This window comes from Scleropages formosus, chromosome 4 (assembly GCF_900964775.1).
Source record: "Scleropages formosus chromosome 4, fSclFor1.1, whole genome shotgun sequence".
In the NCBI taxonomy this organism is placed as follows: Eukaryota; Metazoa; Chordata; class Actinopteri; order Osteoglossiformes; family Osteoglossidae; genus Scleropages; species Scleropages formosus.
The window spans coordinates 9,681,770-9,705,496 of record NC_041809.1 but is presented as its reverse complement, the minus strand read 5'-3'; the positions used below and the strand labels follow the sequence as shown (position 1 = coordinate 9,705,496).

At 43.9% G+C, this 23,727-nt stretch overlaps 1 protein-coding gene across 1 annotated transcript; it reads left to right on the top strand.

Annotated features, from left to right (window-relative positions):
* Window positions 1-3,145: 3,145 nt before the first annotated feature.
* On the top strand, window positions 3,146-23,249 carry sgpl1 (sphingosine-1-phosphate lyase 1). Its single transcript, XM_018749588.2, has 14 exons — window positions 3,146-3,363; window positions 10,211-10,376; window positions 10,895-10,962; window positions 11,715-11,862; window positions 12,395-12,474; window positions 13,145-13,273; window positions 14,381-14,469; window positions 15,059-15,167; window positions 16,627-16,725; window positions 17,249-17,395; window positions 17,740-17,978; window positions 18,119-18,265; window positions 18,503-18,623; window positions 18,997-23,249. The coding sequence occupies exons 1-14, from the start codon at window positions 3,334-3,336 to the stop codon at window positions 19,138-19,140; spliced, it is 1,716 nt and encodes a 571-aa protein (XP_018605104.1). The 5' UTR covers window positions 3,146-3,333; the 3' UTR covers window positions 19,141-23,249.
* The last annotated feature ends 478 nt before the right edge of the window (window positions 23,250-23,727 follow it).

Here is a 23,727-nt window from a genome sequence, read left to right as displayed (position 1 = left end):
CAGCAAAGCAGCCCCGAATCACAATCCTCCTGCCATCACTTTTAAAGATGGTACAGGAGAGGTTCTCATGTTTGAACACAGTGTTTGCTTTCCACCAAACATGGAATTTGGATATGTAGTCAAATATGCATCCAACTCTTCGGTTCAGAGCACATTGCTCCAGAACTCATGATCGACAATGCTGCTTGAAATAATTCGAACCCTGTAGGGATGGTCATTATTTTTGCATAAAATATTAAAATCTAAATCTCAAATGTTAAAATACACTTATAAAATGAAAACATTATTTTTGCACCTGCGCTACTTCTGTGTTTCTACGACACACATGATTTTCTCTAAACCAACATATGGAATTGGTCATTACACACCTATTATGTCACATGAAAAATACTGTTTCTCATTCAATGACAATGCTGTGGTAAAATGAAGGGACTTTTATTTATTTTTTTCCTCCTGTAGCAAAAGAATCCAAACAAGTTAACACCATTATTAACCAAAGGAAAGATCCTAGCCAATAAAACGGGTGCCAGTAAAACATAATAGCTGCATAACATTTACCACTAGACTTTGAAAGAAATTAAATGTTTCTAAAAGAAAATCTCAACCTCCACAAGTAACTCGAGCAGAAATACAAAATCTTGCTCAAGGGCAGGGTGGGCTACTTCTTTCGCCCATTAGCGCAACGGTTTAGTGGGGCAGCGGGGGGTACAGTTAAAACCTGCAGATCCTGCAGGCCTTGTTGGGCAGATTTCTGAGCCCTTCATCAGGGAAACACTGTTACACCCTTTCACACCGTAACTGGTACAACCAGAGCTCTTCTAACAGTGCCCATACGTGAGACCTTAGGAGAGGACAGGACATAGGTGGCACAGTGGTACAGCAAGTAGCAACAGTGCCTGGGTGGTACAAGAGGATGTGGGTTTGATCCCTGCTCAGTCTGTCTAGAATCTGCATGTTTTCCCCATGTCTGTGTGGGTTTCCTCCAGGTGCTCTGGTTTCCTCCCACAGTCCAAAGACAGGTTCAGGTTCACCTGTAGTGTGTGAGTGACAGAGAGAGTGTGTACTGATGTATGGATGAGTGACTCATTGTAAGTAGTGTATCTAGCAGTGTAAGTCACCTTGGTGAATAAGGTGTGTGTTGCTAAATACACACACACACACACACACACACACACACACACACACACACACACACACACACACACACACACTTTCTGAACCGCTTGTCCCATAGGGGGTCGCAGAGAACCGGAGCCTACCCAGCAACACAGGGCATAATGCCAGAGGGGGAGGGGACACACCCGGGACGGGATGCCAGTCCGTCGCAAGGCACCCCAAGCGGGACTCGAACCCCAGACCCACCGGAGGACAGGACCCAGTCCAACCCACTGCACCACCGTGCCCCCCACGTGTTGCTAAATAAATAAAAGTAAATTCAGAACAGGACAAAATAGGATACACACATGTGGATCTGTATGACTTTTCAGTCTTGTGGCCCTTTTTAACTGGTGGCAGAAGAACTAGTCAGGTATTTGGGGACATTCAGTCCTGTTCTCTGCACCTTTACATGTTTGTTTGAACAATGGGGGTGCATGACCTGCTGTACCCCCCACCCCCACCCCCACCCACCGACCCTTGTTACTTCTATGCATTTTGTGCATCTGCAGGGTGTGATTTCTTCCATACAAGGAAGTGCCATCATGTGGTGGCGCCCATAGAGTAACAGAAGTGGTTGTGGTTTCTTCCAAGTGGCTGTTAAAAGGCATTGGATGTAGCTGAGAAATAGTGCCACCGTGTGGAGGAATGTGGTAGTAACTCCGAGAGGCGAGAGCGCTCCTCACACCAGCTGCTGTACAGTAGCTCTTATGAAGGATGTGTAACAAGAAAGAAAGAAAGAAAAAGTTCGTTTTTCTGGACTTTTACAACTTCTGCAGTTTTTTTTTTTTTCAAAATTGTATCTTTAGCATTGTAATTTTAATACCATTATTTATTCAATAAATATCAATTACAGAAGATTAAAGAAGGAAAATTTACTGCAGTGTAGAATAAACACGTCAGAAATATCACTCTTTCCAACACAGTGTAACACAGCTGCAGTATAGACTATAGTGAGAGGCAGTGGTGTATAATGTTACTGCTACCAGTTATACATATGATAATTGTTTGTAGTCTCCTAAGTATATTTATGTGTGGATGTTAATATTCACTCCAGGCAGCATCAAGTAATTACTTCAATTATTATTTATAGGTTCCAGAACTGGGTGAATTTTTACATGTACAGTTTGACAATTAAAAAAAAAAAAAACAACTTGTCAAAGTTTCCAGAAATGTCAATGATCTTATTGCTTTATATCATTGTCATCATCCATAACAGGATGTGTAAATTTACCTAAAATTGTGTTCATTCTCAGGTATTGGTGAATTTAAGTCACTAGTAACCTAAGTCTGATCAATATAAACTTTATAAATGATTACTACTTTAGAATAGTGTGCTATTAATAAAGCCAATGTCCCACTTTGGTTAGGTTCTGTAAAAATCTCAGAGATAGCTGCAGAAATCATTTTAAAGACTATGATTTTCTTTCAGTGTTGATTAAGGCAGAGCTAAATTAAAATATAGTATCTGGAAATAAAAACGCATTCTTTGCACAGAGCCCATGCAATGCCTACTGATGACTGATTTATTTTAAATCCCCGTCCACGGGACTGCTTCCTAAACATGACGGCGTTGCCATTCCATTAAGTAAACTTTAATTTTAATAATAATTTGTTACAACTGTACACCGGCGCGCGGCATAACTTCCTGCGTTACAATGTTACCCTTCCGTATATTAGCTCATCCAGCTGTGAACTTCCTGTTTGCCATAATCAGTCTAATTATGTGGTACAAAGTTACGTCAATAATTTGTGCCACACTCAATATGGCTGCCGACAATAGGCGAAGCACTCGGGTCACGTGACCGGCCCATATTTATTCCTGGGGTCCGTGGGCAGAATAAAGCAGATCTCTCAGTCCAGCTGTTAAATAGGAAGAAAAGTATTATTAGTGACAATTTTTGACGCGTTGCAATGTTACAGATCGCTGTCATGTGCCACACTCAACATGGCTGCCTGCCGGCGACAATGACGGGGTCATGTGACCAGCCCACATGTGGGGGGGCGTCTGAACGGAGCTGCTCCGCCAATCCAGTCGCTAACTTCCTGAAGTGAGGAAGGTCGCGTAGATCCAGCGGGCAGGAGCGGGTCTTCGGTCACAGGGCGAGTGCAGGCAGCCACGGAGCCTTCGAGTGCGCAGCTCATCCACTGTAGCCACATCGGGGACTCGTACGCGACATGTCCACGGGGGACAGGATGGACAGCTTGGTAAGTGGAGGAGAAAGCCACTCGAGCTCGGCATGATCATGCAAAAGCGCGGCTCTCTGGGCTTCGGGTTAGCAGGGTTAGCTCCGCGGACAAAGAAGCAAAGTTGTCGGGGGGGCGAAGGATTAAGGCGTGGAAGCGTCCTGCGTGAAATGCGGGCGGTTCTCCTTGGAAACCTCCGCGGCACTTTTCCTCAAGGTTCAGGTGCTTCAGAGAGCTGGACAAACTAAGTGTCCGCGGTCCGCCACCGTCGTCGTGTCGTCACACAAGACGATGCGATGGAGCCGCACGTGCGGGACGCGTCGCGTGTCGCTTTGAAGTGCGCGGCGGGGTCGCGCGGGGGCCCTTTCATCCTCTTGATTAGCGGCCAAGCGGCCACGTGACGTACGCGCGGAACGTGTCGGAGGGAAGACGGGGAGGGAAGAAGCCGAACCGAGCCGCTCGTTGACTTCTCTCCACGGCGTGACGGACACAAAAGTGTCGCGTCGCGTCTCCACGAGAACAGAGTCAGTCAGAGAGAAGTGGCCGTTAAAGCGGCAGTAATTTGGATAAAACTCCGACACAGTCCTCCTTGTCTCGCGGAGAAGCTGTGACCAGATCAGTGTAAAAACACGTCCTTGGCCCTTTCTTGCTCTGGGTGAGTTTGGCACAGCGCTCTTGCCTTATAATAAAGCTTATTATATTATAAAGCACGGACACGTGACGGCGCTGTGTGATTGACAGGTATCCTCGTGTCCGCACCTGGACGTGTCCTGCTCCTCTTGTCCAAAACACGCAGTTTTCTGTCCCGCTTTGATGAGTTGAACTTAGAGCAGTGACGTGACTGTAGCACTAAAAAGGTGCCGATGCATCTAATTCATTGACACTGATTCATGTATCTTACACTTTTCTCCCAAACTACTTACAGTGTTAAGGTTACAGTTATCACAAGCTTACAGTTATTTATCCAGTATAAATATATGTCTATCTATATAAATACCCGATGGGGGGCGCAGCGGGCTTGACCGGGCTCTGCTCTCTGGCTGGTCAGGGGTTCAAGTCCCGCTTGAGGTGCCTTGCGATGGACTGGCGTCCCATCCTGGGTGTGTCCCCTCCCCCTCCAGCCTTACACTCTGTGTTGCCGGGTTAGGCTCCGGCTCACCGCGACCCTGCTTGTGATGAGCGGCTTCAGCAAGTAAGTGTGTATGTGTGGATGCCCAGTATTTATATAATTGGGTAACTTTACTGAAGCAATTTAGGATAAGTCCCTTGGGCTCAAGGGGACTACAACCGGAGGTGGGATTCGAACCTGCAACCTTTGGGTCCAAAGGCAGCAGCTCTGAACATTACGTTGCCGGTTGCCCTTATTTTGTTTTAAAACTACAGCAGCAGGGATGTGGAAACACTTTGGCCAATAAATCACTAAACATTTATCTTTGTTTACTATGTAACCTGGTTTAACGTGTAAATAAACCACCTTGTGTAGCCAGGCAGTCCTCTTAATGTATAAATATTTCATATCTTGTTATGGGTGCATAGACACATTAGTAATGTTGTGATGGTGACTTTCAGTTTGTGCTGTTTTTATAATGGTGTTCAAGCAAACTTGTGTATAACTCCATTGATACTGTTTGTATCAATAGTTCATCAGTATCAATACCACCGGTGTCAATAGTTAATATTTTTGGCTCCCACACATGTGATCCATTATGCCCCAGCGTCAGAAGTGTCTCGTTAGTCTTTTACAAACGTTCATGAAATCGAGCAGTGCCTTTTACACCAATATTTATAATTTGATTTCCTCGATAATGAGAAACATTGTGAAGAAAGTTGCCCAAGACCGTATGAGCAGTATAAATAAATCTGAATATATAGTTACTATGTAAGTCTGTTCTTTGTTTTAAAAAGAATAACGATTATGAATCGCCTCGTTTCGCTACCAATTTACGGCACAACGCGGTTTATATCGTATGTTTGTCGTATTTATGTCCTAATCCAGTATTTGATGTTTCTGCTTGGTGAGGACTGGGGGGGGCGCAGTGGGTTGGCCCGGGTCCTGCTCTCTGGTGGGTCTGGGGTTCGAGTCCCGCTTCGGGTGCCTTGCAATGGACTGGCGTCCCGTCCTGGGTGTGTCCCCTCCCCCTCCGGCCTTACGCCCTGTGTTGCTGGGTTAGGCTCCGGCTCCCCACGACCCCGTATGGGACAAGCGGTTCAGAAAGTGTGTGTGTGCACGCTCGATGAGGTTGGTCCTTCTACTCGGCGCGGGAAGCACTGGCATTGTAAATGGACACCGAGTTTATGTTTAGAAAGTGGGAGCTGCCCAGTGACATCACGTCGCTCGGTGGGGTCGGGCCACAGCAAAAAAAAAAAAAGGCCAGGATGCGATTGTGCATTTTGAGTCTGCGATGACGCCCCTGTGCGTTTGTAGAAAAATCCGCCCCCGAGGGGATACCGGGCCATTGTTTCGGTGGCCAAGTGGCTCCAGCAGCCTTAGATTCCCTCCCCTTAGGGACGGCGAAGTCCCGATTCCAAAACAAGTGGGCGTCTCTCTAACAATTGTGAGAAGAAAATCGGGATTGAACGACCTCGGCGTGCGGAACGCGGCCCGCGAGACTGCGCCGCCGCCGCCGTCGCCTCCCCCGCTTCCCCGCCGTCGGAAGAGGAGCCGCAACCAGCAGCGTTTAACTTTCGCTACGTGACGAGTAACTTACGGAAAGCGCGCAGTTTCGAATTAAAAGCGGACGGGTGCAGTGCGTCGCCGTAGTTACGACGGCGCGGGACCCCTGGTCTTCCTGGTGTCGAAAACCAAGTTAGTCCTTTAACGTCATTGGTTTATGGGGGGGGATGACAGCCGGCTCTGTAGCTAAGGAGTACAGTCTGTTTCGAACGATGGGCGTTTGGCAGCACTTTGTGGTGCTGGGGGGGGGTTTTCAGGAGGTGACCCTTGAGACAGAACCGACACAGAAAACTGATGATCGCTGCAGATGAATATCAGTGATCCGATGGGGAATTTCGACCCCCCCCGACCCCACCGCCTCCCACAGTATCTGTTTCTGCGGTTTTGTTTCACGTGGTCAGAAACAACCTTGATGTTCGGCGAAAAGTTGATTTCCCACGTCACGTGGACTTCTCGCACAATATTTAATGGATTTACAGCAGGCTTCTACAGATATCATCTCCATGGTGCCGTCAGCACCGGTCCCAGTGGTACCTGTATCGGGTGTCTATCTCTCAGGGATCGGCAACCGAAGGGTAAGAGGGCGCAGAAGCCGACCTCTTCTTTTTACGGCTCTTGTGAAATAAATAATTTACGGAGGGCGGTCTTGCGGCAGGGCGCTCGAACCGGATGCGGCACGAGCAAAACTAACGGGCTGCTGCAAGGGCCCGCTTCTTCATTCCGTTTTCATTTCTCCAAAAGTGAGCGATCAAAGACCTCGTTGTCTCGGCCTCGCGGACGTGTGCGGGAATACCGAGCCGAAGCGTAAAATCAGCGTGCGGAGCTTTTGCTGCGCTGGCAGTTGGACTCGGCAGCACTTAACGGTAAAACTATGTCGGCACTTAGCAACCATGTAAACAAAGTTACATTGCTTCATATAGCAGATGCTTCAAAGCGACTTCATCAGCCCACACACCTTATTCACCGCGGTGACTTACACTGCTAGATACACTACTTACAATGGGTCACTCATCTATACGTCAGTGGAACACGCTCTGTCACTCGCACGCTATGGGTGAAGCTGAACAGCGTGTCTTCGGACTGTGGGCGGAAACCAGAGCGCCCAGAGGAAACCCACGCGGACCTGGGGGAACAGGAAAACGCCACACAGGCTGAGTGGGGATCGAACCCACATCCTCTCTCACCACCCAGACGCTGCGAGACAACAGCGCTACTCGCCGTGCCGCCGAAGTCTCTCCAGAATGTTCCCTTTGTACTTGTATCTCTAGCGGGTCTATCCGTATGGCGCCCCGTCGTCCTCTTCCTTTCCGTTCGACTTTTTCAAGCGTTAGCTGGCGAAACACAGTTGGAAGCACACGGGTTCACACGCAGCCCACGTGCAGTATCTTCAGGCTGCACGGCGGTTAAGGACATGCAGCTGATGGTAGTTTCAGCTGTGGGGGAGGGGCGGGGGTGGCATCTTGGACCTTGTGCAATTTATATAAAAGCGTGAATTGGTGCCGCAAAAACATCCAGATTCAAGAAGTATCCACAATAATTAGCCGCGCTCACAATTTCAATATTGCCCGTGCTTTTTTTTTTTTTTTTAACTCGCCCTCGTCGTTACAACGAAGCTGTAAAATAAAGTAATCGACAAGCAGCGTGGACTACAGTTCTCCGCAGGTCCTCCTGTTCCGCTTTCCTCCGCGCTCGCGCAATCGGATGGGATCCAGCAGTCAGATTTGTTTCCGTGCGTTTACTTTCCAGAGGTTAGGGCCGGCAGTAAATAAGTCCAAAGCGACGTTGAGCTCTGGGAACGAGCTTCTCGCAGTCCGTACGCTTTTACCATGTATGTGACCTCAGCTTCAGCAAATCCTGTGATCTCTTCGGAACCGGTTCTTGCGACACATCCTGACAGTTTACCCTGGCACTGTGTGCGCTGCGCGGTCTGGGGCAGGCCTTACGCCTCGTGGATGGTAACGGATGCGATGCCTCTCGGGTACAGAGGAGGGAGTTTTTGTGCTGTGACTGAATTAATGCAAAGAATACGTGGGGGGGGGGGGGGGAGGGGTGATTCGCTCGAACCCGCCCAACATGGACCCTTCTCAGGACAAGTGGCGTTAATCCGGTTCCCCAGAGGTTCCGGTACGTATCCGAAGTCCGGCCTGTGACTTGACGTAGAGATCTTCTCTGCCGTTTGTGCTCTTTTCCAAAAACGGGCGTCCCAGAGTCAGGGGAGGGTCCCGCACCAGTTCGGTCTTTTCTGGTTCAAAGTAATTTTTCCAGCACAAAATGGTCCTGTTCCAGATGATCTCATGGAACTAGTTGGATTTTTATTTTTTTTCCTCCCTTCCAGAAATATCCCTTGTCTCTTGAAAAGCTGCATCCAACACCCTACAGTGAAAGGACCCAGGTTTTAATGGCCACTTCCACTGTTTTACCCTTGAATGAGGTACCCCCCCGGTGCTTATATTCGAAAGCGACGTACAAGTTGGAGTAAAAATGTATTTTACCAGCAGACAGAGAGAGATGGATGCACGCATGGTTCTCAAAGTACAGTACGTTACTCCAGTACCACCGTTTATCCAGAATACATTACACAGGCTGATGGAACTGGTTGAGTAGATCGTGTTGTTGTATTTAAACAGATAATGTAATACAAGTCTTTGTAGTAGATTGTAGGTTTGGAGAGAAGTGGGCCCGAAAGAGATGTTTTGAGACCCTTCTAGAATGTTGATGAGGACTCAGCAGTTCTGAGGGACAGAGGGAGCCCATGGCACCAAATTGAAGCTAGAACCGAGAACTTCCAAGCTTTCGGTTTGGGTCCCATAGGTACGAGGGAGCAGATCCATTGATGGTCTTGTAAGGCACGAAAAGACAAGTGAGAAAACTAGTGTACTTATTGGCACATTCTTTTCATTTATAATATGTATATATTAGAGGATGAATAGCAGAAATGTCTTTTTGGTGTATAAAACAGAAGAAAACCATAATAGGATGTTGTTTAAATAGCTTACGTTGCATCTTAGACCATTACCCCCTTATTTGTTACATCAAGGTTATATTTCTTTTAATATGTAGTGTGGGTTTGTGTATGAAAAATGATTTTTGGCCAGATGATCACTATGATCCTCCTGCACGTGCCGCTAAAGAAAGCCACACCGGTGTGTTGCTCAAGTAAACGTTCCGCATGACAGCCACTAAGGGGGTTTCTGCAGCGAGGACCGCAGACGGTCGGTCGCATCACGGAACCCGCGGGGGGTGTGAGGAACTCCGCCGCCTCAGCGTCTGCGGTGCTCACGTGTCTCGACTCTGCGCCTAAAAATGCATTTTTGTGTTAATAGAACAGCGGGGGGAAGGAGGGGAAGGGATGGTGTCATGTACAGCACTCTGAAGCGGGCAGCCACTGAGCCACATGTTTGACAAGCAGCCATTTAGTGGGGTTATTATTGTGGGGTGGCTGGTAGTGTAGTGTTTAGCACTGCTGCTTTTGGACCCAAAGGTTGCGGGTTCGAATCCCACCTCCAGCCGTAGCACCCTTAAGCAAGGTACTTAAAATTCCTGCAGTAAAATTACCCAGATGGGTAAATGGTTAAATAATTGTAAGCAGATTAACATAAGTCACTTTGGAGAAAAGCATCAATGCAAGGAATAAATGTAAATTTACTGGTTATTACCTGTTTTTTGACCTGGGCAATTTAGGTTTGCATAGTGATTTACGCACCTAAACAGCTGGGTAACTTTCACTATGAATTTGGGGTATGCACCTTGCTCAAGGGTATTAAAAGAGGGTTGGGGTTCGAACCTGGCACTTCCCGCTTCCACGGCCTGGGCTGTAACCGCTACCGCGCTCGCTGACCATAACAAATGGCAATGTCACTATGCTCTCAGCTGGATGCACTGAAAAGACTTTTTTTCTTTATTGTGACAAGTAAATCTAGTATTACTAGACAGGTATCGCTCACATTTACAGTCTGCCTCATAATAGTCACGTTTTTCCTGGGAATCGGGGAGGCTCAGTTGTCCTGCAAAATTACATTTACCCCCCCCAAAGTGGTATACTAATATAAGAATTTTAGTGTATGCTTAGTGTAAAAAAAAAAAAAAATGTAATCAGTGTGGAATGTAAATTATAATGTTTTCCCCTTTGCCCCGATGGACCCGATGACATCCCGTGAGTTTGACGGCCCGGCCGACGGCTCCCTTCTTTTCCAGGGTGCTCTGGAGGCGTACAAAGAGATGCTCCTGCTGTACGTGGATGGGGCTCGACGCTTTGTGAACTCGAGGTGCAGTCGTATGGAACCCTGGCAGATAATCGCCGTGACCACGCTGCTCACCCTGGCGGCCGTCTGGCTCGAAGGGTTTCTGTTCCAGCGCGAGAGTAAGAACCCACCTGCTTTCCTCGTGAATCATAAGGACGCTTCATGTAGTATAGGTGGCCGCATCTTCGCAGTAGGATCCTCACGTCCTTTTAAACAAAGACGCATTTCGGGAGCTGATCTTTATTATTAATTGTTATATAAGTATGTAGTCACTGGTTGAAAGTGTGTGAACCCCTTGCGTCCCTTAGTTTCACCATGAAACGGTTATTTAACGAGAACCATTCTTTCTCATCCGGCATAATATGTGTGTGATCAGTTCCATACTGTATGTTACTTGAGAGGAAATGATGTGTGTAGTAGGAACACAGAAGTAGTCTAGATGCAAAAATAAGTGAAGCCCCAACTGTCTTAGTTAAACCAAGTAGGTAAGTAATCAGGGGTGTAAATCATAGCGATTTATTAATTTTCTGATTAGTTTAATACTTTTTACAAGAATAATGACCATCACATGGACTAGGTATACCAGTTTTTTAGGGTTAGAGGCCGCAGTTTCCCGAGATCTTTGTCTCCCTTGCAGGTCTGAGATCACGACTAAAGAAACAGTTCTTCAGAATTATAAGAAAAATACCATTTATAGGTGCATCAGTAAGTACGATTTTTTTTTTTTTGGTTCGTAAGCCTTGTCACACGTCTTTGAGTCATCTGAGCTGTCTGAGTCAACTGTCATTCTGCTGATGTTAGAAGCTGTGGTGTTTATCACAAGGCCGTCATCAGCCTCAGGGTTACTGCGTGTCGTCGTCTTACCGTGAACCCTTCTGAAACGCGCGCGCGCGGTGGTGGTAACCTTCGCCGTCGAGACGTTGGATCAGTCTGTACTTGAAGTCATTAAGCCACACCTAAGTGCTTCATACCAATTCGCTTGTAAACCCTTATTTCTGTTACGATTAAGAGTTCGGAATTAATCTTTCAAAGTTGACCTAATTGTGTTGAACTGTGTGTTTGATTAACGTAAGAGGTATTGTTCCCTTGTGGAAAAATGTCTATTTTCGAAGAAAATGTAGTAATTGTGTCTTAATTCTCTGCTGTATAACTGAGCATATCTTATCCGTCTAGATGCTGATTTCGCTCTACATTAGGTAGTTAAACAACACAAATAAGGCCTAAGTCCATAAAATTACAGCTTCGGTAATCAGGGTTTTTTTTTTTCTTTTTTTTTTTTTTTTGTATTTAAAGAATATACATGTGAAAGTATGGAGTGTGAGCTGATACCATTTTGGGTTAATTTAGGGAGCATTTTTTTACGTTTTGATACCGGAAAGTATTCGTGTCCGTAATTCTGCGATTTCCTTACCCTTGAGGAGTGTTTTTCTGTTTCTCGTTGCTCTGTTCGCTGGCAGATCCAGGCCCAGCTGAACAAGGCGCTGGACGACATGTCGATGAGCTTGTTCACGCTGAAAAACGGCATGAGCTACGCCCAGTGCCTGCCGAGCCACGGCCTTCCTCAAGCAGAGGTCCTGGAGAAGATCAAGGAGTATGACTCACTTGGTGAGTTTCCTTACCTTTATTCATGTAGCTGATGCTTTTCTCCACAGCAACTTAGAATTATTTACCAATTTATACTGGAGGAATTTAGGGTAAGCACCTTGCTCTCGAGTACTACAGCCAGAGGGGGGATTTGAACCCGCGACCTTTGTGTCTAAAGGCAGCAGGTCTAACCATTATGCTACCAGTTGCTCCTCAGTTATGGTGTTAAGATACTCAAAGCCTATTATTACAGTGCTTTATGATGACATTTAATATTTGGTAGCCGTGCACCAGTAGGAGATGCTCTGGTTAGCTGAACCCCTGAGCCAGAGGTGCGACACCCAAGTACGGGTAGTCCGGGACTTGCTGCGGGGTTCCGATCTGCATTCAGGGGAAAAGGCAATATTGGAACCGAGAAGGAGAGCCAGTTGTTGTCGTGCAGTCGCGTTATTGTCGGGGCGTCGTTCGGCCTCGGCTTGTTCGCGACTTGACTCGTCCGTCGCCCCGGGGCGCTGTCGCCTGGGAGACCGAATGAAACGTTTCTCTTTCCAAGGTGAGGTCCAGTGGGAGAAAGGCAAGGTCTCGGGAGCCGTGTACAGCGGAGATGAGAAGCTCACCAACCTCCTGGTGAAGGTACCACAGCGATGCCCAGTGCCGGTGTCCTTTACGAAATAAAGCCCTTAACGTGAAGTATAGTACCTCACTAGTACTCAACACTAGTGAGAAATAATCTTCATGTTAGGGGCTGCCACATCACCCTCTGCACTGTGTATTTTTAACACCATTTTTATAGCGCCCCTATATACTTTCGAGTTGAGAATTATTCTTTACGTATTTTCCCATATCGGATATTTTCCGAGGCAATTACAAATACGCCGTGAAACGTTTCGTTTTAGTTGTTCTAAAATAGCTTTCTTATCTGCATTTAAAAAGTCGAAGCCCTTTGAAGGAACTTGGACCGTTAGGCTGAAGAAATGTTTTGACAAAAATCGGAATTGTTACTCTGTATAAATTATATTTATCGCTTTAGCTGGCGCTTTTCTTCGAAGCGATTTGCAGCGTTAAGCTACTTGGTTATTTACGAGTTTATACAGCCAGGGAATTGTTACCGGAGCTATTTAGAGTAAGTACCTTTCTCAAGGGTACTACGGCAGGAGGTGGGATTCATACCTGGGTTCTTTGGGTGCAAGCAGGCAGTTCTGTGCCAACCACTGCTGCCCTTATACATAATTAATAGGAAAGTTAAAATGAAAATAATGAGTTGTGAATGCTGAAAAGTAAACAAAAATGCTTCTGATGTCAGGTGTACGGTCACTTTGCGTGGAGCAACCCCCTGCATCCGGACATTTTCCCAGGAGTCCGCAAGATGGAGGCCGAGGTGGTCAGGATGGCCTGCACCCTTTTCCATGGGGGGCCCAACTCCTGTGGGACGGTTTGTATCGCCTGTCAGCCTTGTTCCCGAGCGTTTGGAGCTCTCGTTACATCGTGCGTGGCGCAGAAACGGCACGGGATGGGTCGTGTTGAAAGAGAACGATGGATCGGATGCGTCGCCATTTGACTGCAGCAACAATATTAATAGTAATCGTATAGATGGATAAATCCATGTGTACATAAAATAATGTAGTAGTAAAATAATGAGGTAATAAAATATTTACCAATATAAAATTTATTTTTTGTGTAAAAAATTTTCCTTTTCTTTTGGTTTACATGCTTTAAGTTGTCATTTGAGCCGTACCCCCCTTCGTGGTAAATTGTAAGTCGGAAAGAATTTCGGAGAGCAAATGTCGCCGTCAGAAAGTCACCATAAATACAAAACGCACAGTCCTCAAAAATTTTCCATTTGAGTTTCGCTGTACGGAAGCTCCAGGAAATCCCTGCTATTCAGAACTGCTGGTCCTTGTCTTTCAACATTCCCCCTTTTGCCGCTAAGCCGATATCAGTAACTTAATAGAGGCATCTCCCAAATTACTTATGGGTTCCGTTCTCTAAAAATCTGTCTTCAGCAAACGCAAATACTCTGAAGGATGTTTCATATTTGTATTTGTTATATTAATTTAAAATGAGGGAAAATATGCGCACAGTAAAATCTATATTTTTTTTCCCCCCGCACCCTTCATGAGAATGAGCATGAAAGTTAATTTTATATATGAATTTTCATGCTCAGTACTTAGTGGGTGAATTTTTTTTTTTTGGAGAAGCCAATTGCTTTTACCTTGACAGTATTTTTTCAAAATGCAAGTAAGAGTAAAGTACAAGTGACTGACAAGCGGTTGCCGATAAATGGAATCAATGTAGTTTCATTGAAGAAAATGCAGTTAAATTACTGAGTAAAAGCTCAGTATCTTTAAAAACCCCGCCATTCATAACACGAGGATCCACAGTACTGTAAATACTCAGCAAATATCGAGATGCTCAAAGTAGAAATGTACGCTCTAAGTCCCTGTATACAGGTATCTGCCAAGAGACGTTTATGTTACAGATAATGTGTATATTTCGGCATGTCTAATTTGTAATCCTCCGTTTGTTTCGTTCATTTCAGGTTACATCAGGCGGAACTGAAAGCATTTTAATGGCTTGCAAGGCATACAGAGATATGGCACAGGAACGTGGGATCAAACATCCAGAAATGTACGTCCCAGTTTGAGGGTACCCTCTCTTGGCTGTGCTTCCAGACAAACTGGATCAGCATTATCAATGGGGAACTGAGCTGTGTACTTATTTTCTGCCCAATCTCCCCCCCCCCCCCCCCCCACCAATATAAAAAAAAAAAAAAAAAAAAAAAGGAAAACAGATTCTGCTCCATGAAATAAACCTTCAGATTACTGCATGAAAAGGTCTCTGGACCCTTTCTGGTGAAAATCAGAGCATTGATTGAGCAGTTAGATATGTTGGATGTCTTGCAGTACATGCCTGTTCTTACGCCAGATCAGAGTAACATTCTGTACTATAGTTAATGTGGGTAAAATATGGGTTAGCTGTGAACTGGACACTGTGTGTCACATAGAGGGTATGATGAACGGAAGTGCCATCCAGTGGAGTCCAGATCATAGCGATCACTCGCATGCTTTTTAAACGGCTATTTAGCAGCAAACGCTAATTACGATTGACCAAACCCACGGCTTGTTGCATAACTTGTTTTACTACAGTACGATTACCTTACCTTTGTTCTTAAGTTCTTCGCTTATCGATTCCGCTGCTGTTTTGTTTCCTCCTGCAGTCTTGCACCACTAAGCGTCCATGCAGCTTTTGATAAAGCGGCGCACTATTTCGGGATGAAACTCGTTCACATACCAGTTGACCCGAAAACCATGGAAGTCAGTGTAAAGGTACGCCCGCCTTGCCGCCCCCCCCCCCCCCCCCCCCATTGGTTCATACTCCTTCAGAATTTCAGCAGAACTTGGAGTTGTTGAATCATACAGGTGACACTGATGTTTCTCAGAAATTGCTAGTGACACAATCTTTTGGTTTGATAAGACTGATCTCCTTAGTGGTTCGTTAACATTTTTTTTCCCAACGGTTTGTGTTTAAAACAATGTAATCGTTCACGCAGCAACTTGATGTAACTGGTTTCTGGGGTTTTCCACTGGAGTTTTGAACTGATCCCAGCAGAGGGAAAGCATGTCTGGACCTTGAGTCCAAACAAAAGGATGTATGCGTCACTGTGTTTTGGTCTAACCGCTCAAGAACCCCCCCCATAGCAGAGTCTTTCATCTCACAGAGTGGAGAAAACGGCAAAATGGAAACAAATGTGATTTATTCCCCAAGGCCACACAGAACCTGTTTCATGCCGGTCTGCATCATTAGCTATTAGTCCACGTGTTTGGGCAAGGTCAGTCCTTTTCCCCACTGTGCAGCTGCAGCAGATATGGTCATATGGAGCTTTTTTCATTGTTATTATTAAACAGCTAATTATTAGTAACAATAACAAACAACAACCGACTGACACCTTTGTCTGAAGCTACTTCCTATGCTAAACAACCTACAGTTATTTACTCTCGTGTTTACAGTGGGGCAGGGTAACACTGAGGGTAACTTAGTCGCAGGTTCTTTGGTCTGTGGGAGGAAACCAGAGCTCGGAGGAATCCAACAAAGAAATGGGGAAGACGTGGAAAAACCACACAGACTGTCAGATTCAGCCCATGTCCAAACTCACATCCCCAGGGCTTTGAAGCACCAGTGCTACCTGCTGTGCCATCCTGCAGTGCACTGTAACTCAGATCCAGTTGTTTTCTCACATCCCCTTTTTGATGATGCAGAAATGTCTTCTGTGAAAAGCAAGACATCAAGAAAAGTGGGACATTAAACAGTCTTTGGATATGAACTAATTTTACTTGTATACCAGTGTCTTACCGTTGTCAGTTCTCAAGTTTCCGTACGAAACTTGTGTAATTGGATAGCTTTTCATGACACAGGTGTCCAGAAATTGTGAGGATCCATTGTTCTGCACAAAGTCCAACCCCCCTCTTTTGAATGACTTTGTTGGCCTGAAGCAACGTGACTGTTCCCCAGTGGTCCAGATCCCTTTTGTAAAAACACACCTGCAGACCTCCATGTCTCCTCTTGTCACCATAAAGGAAACTGCACCTCTGCTGAGCTCCCAGCACCTCAAGGTCGTACCGGTCCACAGTTCCATCCAGGGAGAAGCATGTTAACTTGAATGGCTTTTTCCCCCTCCCCCCTCTGGCGGCTGTCAGGATACGAAGCTGGAGCTTTTAAATCGCACCTCCACCACGTGTTTCCTTTGTTCCTTTTTAAACAATGCTTATTTGCCCTGTCTGCTCCCAGGCCATGAGGAGGGCCATCTCAAAGAACACGGCCATGCTGGTCTGCTCTGCGCCACAGTTTCCGCATGGAGTAGTGGATCCCGTTGAAGAAGTAGCAAAGGTAAGAGTTGCACTTGCCACACACACACACACACATATTGTCTAAACCGCTTGTCCCGTGTGGGGTCGTGGGGAGCCGGAGCCTAACCCGGCAACACAGGACGCGAGGGGGAGGGGACACACCCAGGATGGGACGCCAGTCTGCCGCAAGGCACCCCAAGCGGGACCCGAACCCCAGACCCACCGGAGAGCAGGACCCAGTCCAACCCACTGTGCCACCGCGCCCCCCAATCTCAATATTATTTATACTAAAAATGTATTACTCTCTTCTTGACAAGGGAATTTGCAGTACATCCACCAACATTACGGAAAAATAATTTCAATAAATATTGCATGGATAACGGTTATTGCACATACAAAAAAAATATTTCCCAACCGTGAGACATGGAATACTTTAAATTTTTGTAGTAAAAGTAAAACCATTCTAACCTGACATTCACCTTTCAGGACTGACGGGTACTGATGTGAATATTGGCTTAGTAACATGTTTGGTACGTTGTTTTTCCTTTTTGATTCATTTCTAGTTGGCGCTGAAGTACAGCCTTCCCTTTCACGTGGACGCGTGTCTAGGGGGATTCCTCATCGCGTTCATGGACAAAGCTGGCTTCCCTCTGGCTCCCTTTGACTTCCGGGTCAAAGGGGTGACCAGCATCTCCGCAGATACCCACAAGGTCAGTTGAATAGGATCTTACCTGAACAGTTGTAGTGCTACAGCAATATGCCTTTTTCTGGGGGGAAAAAATAAAACTGGGTTGTGTAAACAATTGCTCAGATTGAATTTTATGAGGCCACACAAACTTAACTTGTTCTTTTCATTAACCAAAAGACATCCATTGCCATAACTACTGATATTTTTTGCATGAAAATATAATTTTTACATTGACTGAAGTACTAAAGTTTGCTTTTTTTTTTTTTTAAGAACCCTTTTTCAATAGAAATATGCATAACATGGTTATGGTGCTTAATTGTTTTAAATATCTGCCAATGGGTTAACATTACCTGTGTTCCCCCTCAGTACGGCTACGCGCCAAAGGGCTCCTCCGTCATCTTGTACAGTGATCAGAAGTATAGGCATTACCAGTACTTTGTGGCCCCTGACTGGCAGGGGGGTATCTACGCCTCGCCCTCTATGGCGGGATCTCGTCCTGGCGGCATCATCGCTGCCTGCTGGGCCACCATGATGCACATGGGGGAGGACGGCTACATCGAGGCCACCAAGAAGATCGTCAAAACTGCCCGATTCATTGAGGCGGAGTACGTGTTACGTTGTTTACGATTACAAATTTTTGTTTTGTTTTTACTGAAATTAACTGCAGGAGAAGACTCTTGTGCTCATTTCATCAGTTGGGAAGAGACAAAAGCATATTGTTTTCGATTGATTTTTTTGCGTGCAGAATCCGCAAAGTGAACGGCTTGTTTGTCTTCGGGAAGCCCAAAGTCTCTGTCGTGGCTCTGGGCTCGGAAGTCTTCGATATCTTCCGGTTATCCAACGCTCTTACGTCCAGGGGTTGGAGTCTGAACACACTACAGTTTCCTTCCAGGTAGAAATTTCATGCTTAGCTTTTGCAGCTTTATATGAGCTAAATCGTTTGTCCTCGTAACCTTCAGTATCTTCAGTTAAAATTAGTCGGTTTGTCTGTTTGAAATTATCTGCACAACTGTAAAATTTTGCCCAGTTTATGGAAGGTAAATGGGGAAAAAAGGTGCTCATTCAGTCAGTTTTTAAAATTTTTGTTCCATTTAATTCACGTACCTGTTTTGACACTTAACCTCTACAGCATCCACATTTGTGTGACGTTGCTGCACACGAAGCCAGGAGTTGCCGAGCAGTTTGTCAGCGATGTTAAACAAGAGGCGGCGATAATAATGAAGAACCCAAAGGAGAAAACTACCGGCATGGTGAGTTATGTCAGTGCTCTGCTGAACTCCGCCAGGCCTCTCATATCCACCTTGTTCATTTCACTGCAATAACAAATATAATCACTGTAATTAGGTGCTGCAATGAGAATTTCTCTAACCAAATTTGTACTCAAGTGCTTAGAAATCTTCTAGGATTTTTTCTGTTGTACAGAAGCATTAAAAAACATCTTTTTGCCAGTAACTTTAAATATGGTAGCTTTTTAAGGAAAATGAATTCAGCATACAGTGTAAAGTTGAGTATATAGGCTATTTTTCTGTAAAAATCCTTTTTTTTTTTGGTCTTCTAAGCACATCCCTGTCCAATCTGACCATTGGCCAGTCCACTTGGTGTTTAATGTGTTGTCTCCTCCAGGGGGCGATTTACGGCATGGCCCAGACCATACCTGACCGATCCATGGTCACAGAGGTCTCGTACGGGTTCCTCGACTGCCTTTACAGCACTGAACTCCCTTCCTCCGACCTGAAGCACATGAATGGCACCTCCAAGGGTCACTAAGGGCATGAGGGTGGAGACTGAAGCCAGTCCTCAGGATGGGGGCCCCTCCCCTAGCATCTGATCATTTGTTGCCTTACCAGTTTTAATCTCTATAGAGTTTTTAATTTTTGTCAAAGCACAATTCGATGTCCTACGTCTAGAAAAAGCTGCCTGGAAAGGTATTGCTTTGGGATTCTCTCAAACAGTGCAAAGCAGTATAACTTTGGCAAATTTTTTATGGTTTGTTTTTTTTGTAAACGTGATACTAACTGAAGGGTAGTGATGGGAGTGTCGGTGTGTAACGGTAGTTTTCCTCTCTTATGTTTAATACTGTTCTCTGTGATTGTGAGCATCTTTTATGAAGATGGCTTACATATATTCATATGTAATAAATGATAATATAACAGGCATGTACAAAACAAGGGTTACTTATACCTTGTCCTGTTGGGCCTGTGTATGTTTGAGTTTTATAGCACTGTAAACATCTTTTCACTATAGTATACAGAATTAATTCAAGTTCATTAAATTGAAGTATTGATTAATCACGGTCTTGTTTGATAGGATGAGAGCCCACACGTACAGAAGCCCTTCAAGTATGATTCGATCACCCTTACCACTAATAAAGTAACTCCTTAATGAAAAACTTCAGTTAAAATGCTCTTTGAGCTGTTAATGTGAGTTGTGAGTGTTGCCTGAAAAAAAAAAAAAAAATATTGCATCAATGCAGATCAGTGCTTGAGCAGGAAATAAATTTTACAAAATACTGTAGCTAGCAGCAGTGAGCTCCCCATTTCCTGTTTTCCTATTACATACACAGGAATATTTAAAAAAAAAAAAAAGTCCTAGAAAGGGGAAAAAACATTATAACAATATGGCATGGTTTGCTGAAAATGAAATTATTTTTTTTAATTTTGTAGTGTCCTTAACCGCTATGCAACCATGGCAAAAATTTAACATTGTGGTTGAAAGCAGGCACTGTAGCCTGAAAGTTACCACTTTGAGTCCCAAAATGCATCCTGCTGATTGAGCAGATCTTTGAGTAGCTCCAGTAAAATATCCAGCTGATTAAAGCGACTTTGAATTTATGCATCAGTTAAGTAGCGATGATACTACTACTACTAATAATAATAATAATGAATACCTAAAAGTAGTAACCTATCGTGCCGGTTAGATTCAGTGATGGTACAGCTGCTCAAGTCTCCAGCTCACGCTCATATATTGTTTTCTTATCTGTGTAGAATGAATTCTGCAGAATTTTGTACAGAAAATCTTTCATCAAAATAGCAGACCAGAACTTTCACACTTCTTTGCCCCACATACTGCAAAATCTTCTATGCACTTTATAGAACATCACATCTTTTCCCCTCTACTGTCAGGTGAATAAGTCAGTCCAAGGAATTTCTTTCTAAAAACGTGTTGTCTAAACTTGCATTAAAAGATGGGAATGAAAGGGAAAGGAAAGTATTTTTGAGTGGTTGTGAAGCTTTTTGAGATGTAAAGTTAATGTAATGTTTTATCATTCTTTTTAATGTTTACCAGAGTAAAATAATGTTCTGACATGAGGGATTATGAAGGTGAAAGCAAATTGGTGGCAACACACACATCTTCGTTTCAGGATGGTAGATTTGTATTTATGAAATTTAAGGGTACTTTAGCGATAGCTTTTTCTATTATTATTTTGGATGTTGCGGTTTGGTCTTGTTAAAGTGGAGGTTCTGCAGGTTTAATGAAAGTGCCTTTAGAAAAAATTTTCTTGTTAACCACTATGTGCTCGAAGCAACGATGTCTCCTTCGCAGTTAGAAATAAGATAGGGGTTAATTTCGCTGAAAAAAAAAAAAATGGCAGAAGTGATGCCCACACTAAAAACCACTATCAATTAGTTGTACTACAGTACTGTGGTTTAAACTAGCGAAATTGTATTTTTTTTCTTCTTATCATTAAATTCACTAATCTTATGCAGCGAGGACATGAGTCGTGTGAGATGCGAAGCAGGGTTTTGCAGAACATTTCTTCTGTTTTTAAGATACCAGATTAAGTGGGGAAATTATTTTTTTTTAGGTAGTCACAGTTTTATGACAAACCTTTATGCAAAGAGTATAAGTTGTAGTTGTCACTTTTTACCAATGCGTTAAATGTCGCAGACAGAAAGACCTAACCTTGCCCCTGTGTTCCGGCAACAGAGAAGGAGTCATGTTTGATACACACCTGCACAGGCTGCAGTGTGTTATGGGAAGGCACACTGATATTCTGTGTGAAATTCATACCTGAACCTCTTACCATGTTCTACGCGTGTTGTTTCGACAAACTAATGTACATCTAAGGTGCTTGTAATCCGGTGTAGCAAAGGGGAGCAATCTTGGTTTTTAGACCTTTCCTACAGTAACATTTAGTTGTCCTTAAAAATTTGATATACTGTAACTTCATGAGTCTGAACATTGTGCTCGAGTACGGTGGGAGAGGTAATTCTAGGTGTGCAGCAGGTGTGAGTTGACGGCACTGTCCATTTTTATGTAGGTTGACTGCCTTGATTTTGGTCATTTCAGAAACGTATTTCAATTCAGTATCTACCTCAGTTTTTTTTTTTTTTTTTTTAAAAATGCAAGTGTTTGTACTCAATTTGCAAAAGGCACAGAACCCCTTATGATCTCAGTTTAGATGGGGAAAAAGACCTCTTAAATGTTGTCTTAATGAAGTTGGAATGAAAGCTGTTTGCAGATAATACAAAAATTAACAATTGGTAGTCTGTATCTTGTCAACTTTTGTTATTGTAAAACTTGTGTTAATTTTTTTTATTCATTTAATATAGAACCACTAATTTGTCTGTTGTTTTTATATGCATGCACTAGACTGTTTATAGTGGTGGCCAAATAATTCAGAAATGATTACTTCTGGCTCATTATTCACTGGAGCTCTGGGACAAAATGAACAAAAAATAACACTTGACCTGAAGTGCAAATCTGTGATTCTATAAACAACAGAGTTAGTACTGTTTGTAACCACAGTTATTTTATTACTCACCAATACAATGTTGGCTGTTTCAACTTTTTAACCTAAAAATGTGAGTATTGCAATGTGGATCACAGCAAATTTTTTTTTTTTTTTGATATTGGCATTACAACAATATTCAGACTCATAAATGGATCAGTAAATGGGTGGATGACTTGGTGTAGATATTAACAATGCAGAATCTTTACCACTAAAACATAACAAAGCCGATGTGTATTTACACAAAAAATCTAAACAATTTAAAATGTAATGAATTGTATTCCAGTTAGTAGTATTGGCAAGAATCCACAAATTACATTGTCATATAGGCCTAGTATGGGGGGAAAATCAGCCTAATTCCATTCCTTTTCATTTGGATATGTTTATTTTATAAAAATGCAAAAATGTCCTCATGAATGATTTCACATTATGCTTGTCTCATTAAACATCAAGTACATTTGTATGTAAAAAGGCTGCAAATGCAATATGGTTTTTTGTTAGTTTATAGCAAAGGTGGTTTGCATTCACCTGTATGCCTTCAAAGCTCAAACATTTTTGGCCTAGACCAGTGACGGAGCCCTGGTGATGTCCTGTGTGTTAGCTGGCCACAGTTCTTTGCTGACCATGATGTAACAATCTGTCTAATGAATTGGTGGAACTGGAAGACCATTTTATAAAAAATAGCTGTACTTCCAGTTCATTTTCAAACTTACTAAAATGAAAGCAAATACTAATATTTAATGTAATTAATACTGATAATAGATGTGGAATACAGGAACGAATTTGTGTTGCTTAACCCGTCTTTGCACCGTTATAGTTGTTCTCTCAGAAAAATGTGGAAAAACGAGATTTCTAAAGTAAGGTGGCTGGTGTAATGTGATTTGAATAGTGTGAATTTGAATTGGATAAAAAGAGAAGGATAATGAAGGTTGTTGGATCGAAAACCCAGAGCACCCCAGGAGTTCACCAGGGCCACAGGGAGGACCACTGTTCTAGATGCCTGAGCGAATGAGCAAGGTAGCATCACCTCAGGGACATCAATTTTACTGTTAATCTGAAATAAGTCCTATAAGTAGGTGAAAGAAACTACCATGTTTTGTATGAGTTTTTGTCCTTGGGAAAAGAATAAAACAATTCCTCACTATGTTAAATCTTCAGTGTCTTTGTATTGTAATTATTATGTATAGTGTTGCTTAGCTTTGCTTTCGCAAAAGACAAATTTTAGCAGTTAGGGTATATAAAGGAAACAAATGTGGTCTTTGGTTGAATTTTCACTTCCTTTATCATATATCTGAAGTTGGGAGATGGTCAGAAGGTCTCATCATCTTTGTTTGTGGTGAAGACCATTGTTGCTCAACCTCAAGGATCTTACTCTTTCTTTGGTTAACTGCTTGTCCTTATCAGGGTCACGGTGGTCTAGAGCCTCAATCACTGGTGGCCAGGCTGAGCAATACAGCCCAGGCGGGACAGCACTCCATCTCAGGGTAGCCATAAACATCTTTAAACTGACTGGACACCTAAGCACCCAAAGGAAACGCATGTGAAGTTAACCTGCAATGTCCTCTGACAATTTTGAATCCATGTCTGAACAACCCACACCCTAGGAGGTGTCAGTGCTATCT